The 12,036-nt window shown below is 48.1% G+C and overlaps 1 protein-coding gene across 2 annotated transcripts in view; it reads left to right on the forward strand.

Moving 5' to 3' along the window:
• Positions 1 to 260: 260 nt before the first annotated feature.
• The window catches only part of angpt1 (angiopoietin 1), a 103,453-nt gene continuing 91,677 nt past the window's right edge, over positions 261 to 12,036 (forward strand). For both annotated transcript variants that reach the window (XM_028790924.2, XM_028790925.2), the window contains exon 1: positions 261 to 780. In XM_028790924.2, coding sequence (XP_028646757.2) covers positions 478 to 780 — 303 coding nt within the window. In that variant the 5' untranslated portion in view covers positions 261 to 477. The remainder of the gene's footprint in view (positions 781 to 12,036) is intronic.

Here is a 12,036-nt window from a genome sequence, read left to right on the forward strand (position 1 = left end):
AGGCGATGGCTCCTCGCTCACTTCCATGGCACAGGGGCCGGACTCCCGTACTTGCCTGAGGTCATGCAGCCTCTGTGCGTGTAAGACGATCCCCCCTATCCGACACCCCCCCTCCAGCCCCCTTCGCGCAGGGGCGCACTCGTCCGCGCATTCCACTCAAGTCTTCGTGCGTCCAGCAGCGGGTCTCGAGCAACACGCAGGTCCGCACAGAGAGCGCGGCGATCGCGGCGCTGCTGGGGAGAAGAGACGGACGGACGGACGGACAGACAGACAGACAGAGAACAAAGTGCCCGACTGGGCTGCGCCGGCGACTCCTCCTGCCATTTAAACTGCCGAAAGGGCTGCCAAGCCGTCAGCCGCGACCAGGAGGACTCCGAACGAGCAGCAGGATGAGAAGAAGCCTTTGAAGCGGCGAGCAGGTCCGCTCAGGTCCTCCACAGTCACGTCACGTCCGAAGCCGTCCTTGTCAGAAGGAATATGCGCGGAGATCACGTGCTCTTCCTCGTCCTCCTGCCCGTCATGATGCCCGAGACAGGTGTCGGTGCCCAGCGGCGAGGAACGGACAGCAGCGGCAGGAGGTACAACCGCATCCAGCACGGCCAGTGCTCCTACACCTTCCTGCTTCCCGAGAACGACGGCAACTGCCGAGAAGGCGCCGCCGAGCCGCACAGCACGAACGCCCTGCAGAGGGACGCGCCACAGGTGGAGCAGGAGTTCTCCACGCAGAAGATCCAGCGCCTGGAGCATGTCATGGAGAACTACACTCAGTGGCTGCAGAAGGTAAGGCGGCTGGGCGGTGTGTGTGTGTGTGTGTGACCGGGGGCGTCTTAACGGGTGGCATTAGCTTACCTGGCGAATGCACCAGCGAGCCCGATCGGAAATGGCCGCCATTGCAAAAGGTGATCGTCTTTGACTTGTGGACTTGCGCAGGTGGAGGTCATCCCTAAAACCGGAGTCTCCATCTGTGCACATTTGGGCTCGGCCACTTGGTCTTATTGTCATGTAGCACGTTGGTCTGCTAGGTGGCACTTCAGATGGACTTGCTGCTCCAGGCTAATGTTGGTGTGGAGTCTGCATGTTCTCCCAGTGTCCCAGCGGCGTTTTCCATGACTTCTACAGTTTTTCCTCTCTGACAGTTTTCATAGATAGATTTTGACTCTAAACCTGCTTTGTATGTGAATGCCGTGTGTTTCCCCGTCTCCATATGGGATTTTCCTCTGGTTTTCTCTGCCCAAAGATGACCCCTTCCCATTAGGTTCTCCGCCAAACGTCCTAAAGATGTTTGCATTTCGTTAAATGACCCTGTGGAGGTGCCGGAACGGGCAATGGACCGGATCTCCACCACCCGAGCTTCATTCCTACCTTTTGTTTGATATCGGCAGCTTCGAGTCACCTGGAACAGGATTCAACTCCTGGGATAATGGATGGAAGGATGGGTGGGTTGAAGTTAAGAGTTACATGAAGGGGGCAGACATTTAATGGACCAATGGAAGCAGCGCTTAAAGTTGTGTGAGAAACCTGCAGCCCTGCTGGGCTCAGACTGTTCATAGAGCAGGCAGAGTGGGCATCATGTGCCCAAATTCTACCTGGCAGGCCGAGTCCTTGAAAGGGACCAACCTTCAAAAATCTCATTGCCTTCTTGAACTTTGTTGACATCTCAGCTTGGTAGGAATGGTCAGAGTTTAACATTCCTTTTGTGAAATGTGTGTGTGTGTGTGTTTGTGTGTGTACGGTGTATATACTGTACTTACTGTACGTGTAGAAATACAGAGAACATGCTGGGCATTCACACCTATCCGTGTCCCGTACGTGTCCTCAATGTTCACACACGAAAGTCCACAGATGAATCTGCGCCAATGCGCCTCCCTAAAGGCTCGACTTGAGTCATGAAGGTCATTTACAAAATATGAGTGCAGGGAGGAAGAAAGTAAAGGACCTTCCTTTTGTTACGAGTGGCGGAGTGGTGAAGACTTTGGGCCTCAAACCCCTGAGGCTGTGGGTTCAAATCTCATTACTAACAGTGGGCGACAACCGAGCGTGCAGGCAGGTCACTCCAGCTGCATGTGCTTCTCTTTGGATTTCTGATGCTGTAAAGCAGATGATGAGATATTTATGTGTACACAACACACACACAACACACACACCTCAGTCCTCTTCCGATTCGCTGTCGCTGGTCGCTTTCTGTCCCCATGTAGACGGCGACGAGCTGCCATTGTCAAGTTCATGTGCCCGACTGAAGCCTACGAAGACTAATTGCGCTCTCTTTAGATTTGCCTTCACGGACCTTCTCTTTCTTTTTTTCCCATATGGTTTAAATAATCTTATGTCATGGATTTATAAATCGCCCTCTTCGCTTTTCCTTTCGCCTCGTGCTTTTCCGAATTTGAAAATGACATTAGTCTCTTACAGAAAAGTATTTTCACAACACTCCAGTCTCGACAGTTAAGCCGGCCATATGTTCCCGCTGCTTACACTAATGGACCTTTTTTCAGAAGTTATTGTCTCGTTCAGACGCAGAAAGGACTCGGAGACATTCACATTAATAACGCGCAGCGCAACTCATTCGTCACCTCCGAGAACCGCGCTCGGCACATAACAGCCAAGAAATCTCCGACGTCATATAGCGCCTTTCACAATGAAATCACCGCATGTGGACGCGCCGGCCGCCTCCTGCACCGATCGCCCTGGGATGGCGTGACACGGTGTGAAGGCGCTATGAAATGTCGAGCTGTCCTTTAGCAGTCTCGGGGTCAGTGGATGACGACTGAGGGGCTGCAGACTCGGTAGAAAATAATAAGAGAAGTACGACTGTCATGTGCACGGTGACATTTATTATTATTATTATTATTATTATTATTATTATTATTATTATCAAGACCCACGGTGTTATTAATCATTCATTTGCCCCCCAGGTCCTCGGTCTGCACTTTCCGCCGCCATTTCTTTCAGCTGCCGTTTCTTTTTCATTTCTAATTCCGACCCGCAGATCTCTCAGCGGTCAGCCGGTGGTCAGTCAGCTCGAATCCTGAACTTCTGACGTTACGTGGATGTCTGAGGTCGTCGGTGATGTCAAGCAGCTCACGTTTCCACTCTCCAGTCGGTTGATCCGAGTGGTCCTGTCAGACAGAAGCCCGAAGTTTTAGCGCTCACTGCAAAAATAACAAACTGTCAACGTGCGTCGGTCAGGGGTGTCTGGTAAAAGTCGGAGGGTCCCTTCGTTCTACCAACCAGAAAACAGCAGCCTGGACAATCGGACATGGTGCCTCCTCACAGCCGGGGTCCACGGTTCAAACATTGTATGTTCTTCTCCCTTCTCGTCCTGTCCGCAGGTCTTCTTGTCACATTCCTAAATATACAGAAGGCCGCTGGCTCTGTGTGAGTCTGAGTGGACGGGCTCCTCTGATATAGCGCCTCTCACATCTGGCTCTGTTAGTATCCACGTATGCACACGCTTTCTTACATACAGCTCCTTCACAATTGTCTGTGTTGTACGACTTTCTTTCTTTCTTTCTTTCTTTCTTTCTTTCTTTCTTTCTTTCTTTCTTTCTTTCTTTCTTTCTTTCTTTGACACTCTGTGTGTCCCCTCTTGAATTTGAAACACGGCCATCTTTGCCTTTTCTTTGCACGTTTATGAAACCCAAGACGGCGCATCTTCTCTCCGTGACCCGCGATGTCTTCGTGAGCGACACCTCCGAATTCCAGCAGCTTCCCTGCCTTTGTCCTCCGAGCCCCCCATGGCCGTCACCTTCCTCTGCGCTCCAATGCCGCCAGTGAACGAGCAGCTGCTGCTTTTTACTTTCATTGGAATGGTCCAAATATTCGATTTTGAGTTTTTCTTTACTTTTATAATAATTGTTCAATATATTATTAGTTTGGTTTCATTTGTTGTTGATGATACTTTAATGTACTTAATATAAAAATACCATCCTTGTCTTGCGGCTTACTCCTCAAATATCCATCTTCATATCTGAGTATACGAGAAAGTCGAGGGGAGAGCACTGCCGATTTGTCTTGTTTTCTTCTCACCTGCACGTATTCCCCTCATACAGGAGACGTCCAGCCCCCCGCACGACTCGCACCGACGGCCTGCTTAACTTCGTGAAGTTTTTGAAGTGAACACGAAGAGCGACAGTCCGACTCTCGGTGACCCCCACCTGCATTATCGTTAACTGAGAAAACCTTCACTTTCAACTAAACAAGTCAATGAAGATGCGCCCCCTCATCAGCCACCACACACTTCGGAGTGGCCGGAAACCCTTCAGCTCATTATTTGGTGTGTTGGCACGTACAGTTTACCCCCTAAACCAAAAATGTGCCAGGTCGTTTGTCACCCTGACCCACCGGGTGATTCGAAAAGCGCCATGTGACCTGCAAGGACTCCCATTGTGGAAGTAATACAAGAAAATAACTGCTTGTAAAAAGATGAACATATCAATCTGGGCAAGTTGGAGCCCATTTATCTCATTAGCTGATACCCCCCGAGAACAGGCCTGGCACTGGGACAACAATCCCACACACACTGGTGGCACAACACTGGGCTGTGCAGTTCTTTGTAGCTCCACCACCTCACAAGGAACCGTTTCATTTTGGGTCTGCTTCTTGGACATAAAGTTAGTTCTTAGAGATATGAATACAGTATACCGCTAATACGTGGACAAAACTGAAGCTGACCAAGGGGGACACTGAGAGACCACCGGTGCTTCACAAGACTGCGATCATCTGCTCATAGCTGACTGGGCTACCTGGTGCTGGTCTGAAGAAGTCGAGGCTCAGTCTGAAACCTTCATGTAGCTGGGTCTGCAGGGGCACCAAGATGGACCTCCAAATAGCATCGCCATCAAGAGTGGAGCCTGCACATCTGTGGAGTATTGAGAGAAAAGACACTTGGGCATGGCATGGCATTGTGGGCTGTATACAGGGGCGTGAAAGGCACTATATACAAGATAAGATGGGTGTCAAAGGCACCATATTTTATTATACATATATATATATATATATATATATATGTCCTGCGGTGGGTTGGCACCCTGCCCGGGATTGGTTCCCTGCCTTGTGCCCTGTGTTGGCTGGGATTGGCTCCAGCAGACCCCTGTGACCCTGTGTTCAGATTCAGCGGGTTGGAAAATGGATGGATGGATGGATAATATATATATATATCCTCTTTAATAAAATCCCTGTGTGCGTCCAGGTGTCCGTGTGTGTGTCTCTTCTGGTGAAGTGCGCATGTGCGGGGGACGGTGCGATACGCGATATTACTGTCAGAGAAAATTAGAGGCGTTTTACGGAAATACAAACCAGTATTAATGTCAGAGGAGATTAAAGGTATATTATGGACGTACGAGCCAGCGGACATACAAGACAGTATTACTGTCACAGAAAATTAAAGACACACAATACACGGCGGCAGCCCACGAAGAACGGTCAGCTCAGCAAGTAAACATTAACAAAAGAAAGGCTGAAAGAAAGAAAAATACGACCAACAAAAAGAATGAGGTCAAAGTCCCTTGCCATTTAATATAGACTGAATTTATATATAGAATTTCCCCTTGGGATAAATAAAGCATCTATCTATCTATCTATCTATCTATCTATCTATCTATCTATCTATCTATCTATCTATCTATCTATCTATCTATCTATCTATCTATCTATCTATCTATCTATTATATAGTGCCTTCTATCTATCTATCTATCTATCTATCTATCTATCTATCTATCTATCTATCTATCTATCTATCTATCTATCTATCTATCTATCTATCTATCTATCTATTATATAGTGCCTTCTATCTATCTATCTATCTATCTATCTATCTATCTATCTATCTATCTATCTATCTATCTATCTATCTATCTATCTATCTATCTATCTATCTATCCTACTAATGTTTATGCACTACTGTTCTAGTGCCCGTTATTGTAACGGGCTTAATGATTAGTATATATATAAATAGGGAATATTAGGGTATATATATATATATATATGTACAGTATATATATATATATATATATATATATATATATATATATATATATATACATATATATATATATATGGGCGGCATGGTGGCACAGTGGGTAGCGCTGCTGCCTCGCACTTGGCAGACCTGGGGTCCTGGGTTCACTTCTCAGGTCCTCCCTGCGTGGAGTTTGCATGTTCTCCCCATGTCTGTGTGGGTTTCCTCCCACAGTCCAAAGACATGCAGGTTAGGTGACTTGGCGATTCTAAATTGGCCCTGGTGTGTGCTTGGTGTGTTTGTGTGTGTCCTGCGGTGGGTTGGCACCCTGCCCAGGATTGTTTCCTGCATTGTGCCCTGTGTTGGCTGGGATTGGCTCCAGCAGACCCCCATGGCCCTGTGTTTGGATTCAGCGGGTTGGAAAATGGATGGATAGATAGATAGATAGATAGATAGATAGATAGATAGATAGATAGATAGATAGATAGATAGATAGATAGATGAACAAAGAATGATGTGCTCCATGCAGTAGAAGCGGTGAAAGGCACTATACAGTATATACAGATGGATGTGAAAGTCACTGTTTCATAGATACAAAGACAGACACATACTGTAGATGAATATGAAATGGCTGTGAGAGGCAGTATACAGTAGAAGGCATTTCACACACACACACATACTGTACATTTATTAAAAGAACGTAATACTCCGCCGATCTGCCGAGGCCCAGCGCTAGTTGGACTCGTCGCCTTGAGCGCTGACTTCTAAGGTTGGACCCCCTCACACCTGACGAGCCCCCCGTGTGGTGTACTCTTGGTATTGTTTGGCGGAGACTCTATCAGATACGGTACTGTATATGTAATGCCTTTGACATTTGACTACCTTGTAGATGGGTGTGAAAGGCGCTATAATTATAGATACATGAACAGACAGACGGCTGTGAAGTTAAATACATACCAAACACATTATTTCATAGATACAAAGATAAACACACAGATAGCTATGTACGGCATTATATAATGGATGGATATGAGAGGCACCAGATGCATAGGTGTGAAATGTATTCTATATCTTTTGATAGATGAGAAGGACATACAATTATAGATCGATACGAAGGCATTACATAATAGCTAAATATATCCGAAAGACACAATATAATATACAAATAAGTGAAAGGCGCTATATGCTCTACAGAGATATAGAGGTGAAACAACAACAACATTTATTTCTGTCGCACATTTTCATACAGATGATGGAGCTCAAAGTGCTTTACAGGATGAAGAAAGATTAAAAAGATACAATTAGGCAATATTAATTAACACAGAATAAAAGTGAGTCCGATGGGCAGGGAGGACAGGAAAAAAAAAACTGCAGACGGCTGGAATTGAAAGGCGCCATAAACAGTACAAGTGGATGTTTAAAGATACGCAGAGCGACAGTTGGCTCGGTGGTAGAACTGAAGGACCCTGCGAGTCTGAGACTATGAGGACGCGAGCCGCCGTTTCAGCTCCAGATGTCTCCAGCGGCTCGTCCTGCTCTTCAGCTTGAACGTCATCTTGCATGAATGTGTCTGAAGATTTCGAGCCGATGGAGGAGTCCGGCCAAAGGGGGTATAAAGAAAGCAGAAGGCCGTTTTCCCCCTAAAGAAGATCTACGAGTGCGCCGCCCGCCCGTTAATGCGTTGCCCAGATGCGCTCCGCGGCCTCGCAGGTTCTTCTCGCAGGTCGGCTGCACTTTGACGGCTTGTCGTCATTTTTCTTTTTTTCGTCTGCTTTTCTCTCTTTTTCTTTTTCATTTTTTTCTGCCCACCGACGCTGCCCGCCTGTTTTCCTGCTCGTTAGCCAAGGAGGCAGCGCCCCGCCGCCATGAGCTTCACCTCGACCCCTTTTCCAAGCCGACCGGGCCCTTGAGCGTTGCCGTTCGGGACTCAGATGGTTTTAACAGAAGCTTCACGCCGACCCGACGACCCCGACTCAGGAGCGGTGGGCTCAGAAGATGAGGGGATGAATGGTTGTTGGTGTCGAGCAGAATTTCCTAAATTCCACTGCTACTGGCACGTAACGTCTCACAAAGTCCCGTAAAGAGGGGATAAAAGAAGATATGAAGTTTTAACAGAAAAGAGGAGAAACTCAATAAAAGAGGAATGCGACCTGGCCCTCTAAATATTTGTTCTGCGCTTTTGCTCTCATGCAATAAAAAGTCCAGTAGTCTCCTGGCGCTCAGCGGCACTTTTAGAGCATTTTGATCAGAGTGTCTGTCAGGGAGTCCAGTCCAGAGGTGGGTCCTGCCTTGTGATCAATGCTGCCGGGGCCGGCTGTGGCCCCCTGTGTCCCTGAATTAGGCTTAGAGGGTGGCATGCCGTGTGATGTTAGGTGACGGGGACTTGGATTTCTGTGCAGTCTGAGGACGCTCTGATTGCTGTTTGAGGTTTTCAGTTTGATTTTGAGTTTGTGGCACATTTCTAGGTGGCACAGCTGTTAGCAGGGATGTCTCTCCAATGCCAGGAACCGCGTTCAGTCCTCTGTCTTCTCTGTTGGGCTGAATGTGATGGCCCAGTGACGGCCCCACAGCGTCACCATTACTGCAGCTCACCATCCCGCAGAGGAGTAAAGCAAATGGATGGCATGGACATATCGGCTCCTGAGCCATCAACCTGCATGGTCTGAAGTGCTCACTTTGCTCTTAGCTCTCCCAGCACAGGGGGCATCACCAGCCTGTGAAGAGGAGGAGGAAGGCCCTTTTAGAGACAGGCGTCAGGTTCAGAACAGCTGGAACGTCCCATTAATGACTGTGCTTTCTGAGCCTTTGCAGTATACACTCCATCCAGTGATGGAGCACACTTGGGGTCTTGGGCCCCCCAGAACACCCAGTGCAAAACACACATGCTATTCTAAGTGCTAGGGCCAGTTCTGCAATCTGGGGGTAAAGGGTGAAGTGCTGAACTGAGGAGCACAACTGTCCCGGTGGGCTTCTCTGAAGTTCTGCCTGTGCCACACGCCAGTCCAGGTTAAGACTGAGGAGATCAGAAGGGTTAATGCGTGGCTCAGGCCCTGGTGTAGGATACAAGGGTATAGGATTAAGGGGCTCTGGGACTTCTTCTGGAACTGGTCGGACCTGCCCCACCATGATGGGTTATATTTGAACAGAAGGGGTTGTCATGTGTTGGGGAGATCAATGATTACAACTTCCATCCATCCATCCATCCATCCATCCATTATCCAACCCACTATAGCCTAACTACAGGGTCACGGGGGTCTGCTGGAGCCAATCCCAGCCAACACAGGGCACAAGGCAGGAACCAATCTCGGGCAGGGCACCAGCCCACCGCAGTAATATAATATAATATAATATAATATAATATAATATAATATAATATAATATAATATAATATAATATAATATAATATAATATAATGTGGGCAGCACGGTGGCGCAGTGGGTAGCACTGCTGCCTCACAGTTAGGAGACCCGGGTTCGGTTCCCGGGTCCTCCCTGCGTGGAGTTTGCATGTTCTCCCCGTGTCTGTCTGGGTTTCCTCCCACAGTCCAAAGACATGCAGGTTAGGTGGACTGGCAATTCTACATTGGCCCTAGTGTGTGCTTGGTGTGTGTGTGTGTGTCCTGCGGTGGGTTGGCACCCTGCCCGGGATTGGTTCCTGCCTTGTGCCCTGTGTTGGCTGGGATTGGCTCCAGTAGACCCCCGTGACCCTGTGTTCGGATTTAGCAGGTTAGAAAATGGATGGATGGATGGATGGTAATATAATATAATATAATATAATATAATATAATATAATATAATATAATATAATATAATATAATAATTCTCCTCCACACCTCCCAGCATGCTTTGTCCATCTCCACCCGACTCCGGCTCACTTGCTGGGTCTCCAGCAGTCTCTCAAATAGTTCTTGACCCAGAAGTGCTTCTGTCCTTGTGACCTGGCAGTACCATAAATAAGGCACACATCCTCCTGTCCCTTGACAGCTTCCCCTCGTGGCACCACGGCACCCCACAGGGCTGAGCAACTGAAGTCCAAGTCCCAGGATGCCCTGCCACCACTACATTCCAGGGAAGCTGCCGTCTAGAGTTTTGGGGGAGGCAGTGTCCATAAGTATCTGCCTGCCCCCATCCTTCCACCCTTTGGGCGTCCCGGCCGGGCTGAGCTGGTCACACTGGTCATGTAAACAGACGTAGTCTGGCAACAAGATCAGCAAATCTGAGATACCCTGCAAGCAGAACTCACGTCACGTGACCTCGACCTTAGTGAGGATATCTTAGGGGTTGAGACCTTATTTTAGGAGTTTGTCATAGACCCCCTCATGTAGACAGTACTTTGAATTGATGATAATATTAAAAAGGGTGTTCATGGGGGACTTTAATTACCCGAACGGTGACTGGGCTAACCTTGCAAAGAGCGGAGCGCCAGTGCAGGAGCTTTTAGACGTCATGAGGGGCTGCGTTTTAACTCACCAATGAGGGAGGAGGCCATGGTGTAATAACCAGGATGTAGAGGTGATAGGACCACTAGGGTCAAGTGACCAGGTTTGGCAGAAAAACATTTACAGTTACTGCGGTGGGTTGGCACCCTGCCCAGGATTGGTTCCTGCCTTGTGCCCTGTGTTGGCTGGGATTGGCTCCAGCAGACCCCCGTGACCCTGTGTTCGGATTCAGCGGGTTGGAAAATGGATGGATGGATGGACATTTACAGTTAATGTGAAATTCTTAAAAAAGGAGTCTTGTGTCACTTTGCTTCTCCCGAGTTTCGTTTGGTTTGAACTCTTGGTCTGTTTTATCGACTTTGCTTCTTGTCTCTCGTGAGGAGTTGCTGCAGTAGCTCGGTGTATTTTTATTTGTTCTCCTTTCACTTTTCACACACTTCTCCCAGTTTAGCTCAGTAACTAAATCACCTGTTGGGTTCTCAGCAGGACAGGAGGAGGTGAAGATTATCAGGAACGGTAAAGGAGAGGAGAGGAGAATACGCAGTCAGTGAAGTTTATACGTTTAGACCTCCAGCAGTAACAGGGACTACTAAGGAGGTGCTGAGTGAGTTGGAGATTCTCAAGGGAGAAGAGCTGCTTGGATTAAATAGGCTAACAAATCACATTCATCACAGAGAGCTTAAGGAAGTTAGCGAGAGCCGTTCTTGGCACACGTTAGTCGGAAATCTCGGCACAGCGAGTAGATTCATGAAGACTGGAGGCCAGTCAATGCTAACCTGCCATATTTAAAGGGCAATCGGACAGATCCAAGTGACTCCATGCCAGTAGGCTCAACGTACAATGCAGTGACATCAATGGAGGAACTTATTAAGAAATAGATGGAGCGGCATGTGGCACCAACAGGACTGGTAACAAATACTCAGCATGCGTTCAAACGAGGGACGTCAACTTTAACTAAGAGGCTAGAATTCTGTGACAAAGCAACAAGAGGGTCCGCTCAGAGTGACTCATCTGACATCATTTATCTGCATATTCAGAAGACTTTTGGCAAGATACCACGTGAGGGGTTAGTGGCAGTTCAGGGTGCGGTGGGCACAAACCCAGAAAGCAGAGGGTTAGCCTCAGAATTAGGTGTCCAGCAGGGGTCAATAATAATAAATTGATGATTGCAGACCACCAGCTCTGAATGTTGGACTGGCGCCTCATCCGGGGTCGGCCTCGCTCTGCGCTCATGGCTGCCAGGGGCTGCACCTCCCAGTGCCCCTGAAATGGAATGAGCGGGGTCTGGGTATTGGATGGCACTCTGAGGGTGCTTCAGAGTTATCAGTCAAGTGGTCTCTCGTCCACATAAGGACGCGTCGTAGGAATCATTTGGTTGGATTTTTTCTTGGCTGGTGGGAGGGAATGTTAAATGTGGGAAGTCACAGCTGACAGAAGTGTCTGGAATGTGGGATTCTGTGCCACTGCTTTGTCTCTCCGAAAGAGAAAACATGTGTTTTAGATGGGCTTCGGATTACTGGGGTCCTGATGGCCGAGCTCCCCCACAACCTGGCAGGTAGGGGGCTCACACAAGTTGTAGTTGTAAAAGTAAGAGGGTTCAAAGGGGTCCATGAAAGATGAGCCTTCAGGCTCTTTCTCCAT

Source organism: Erpetoichthys calabaricus, chromosome 13 (assembly GCF_900747795.2).
Source record: "Erpetoichthys calabaricus chromosome 13, fErpCal1.3, whole genome shotgun sequence".
NCBI classification, from domain to species: domain Eukaryota; kingdom Metazoa; phylum Chordata; class Cladistia; order Polypteriformes; family Polypteridae; genus Erpetoichthys; species Erpetoichthys calabaricus.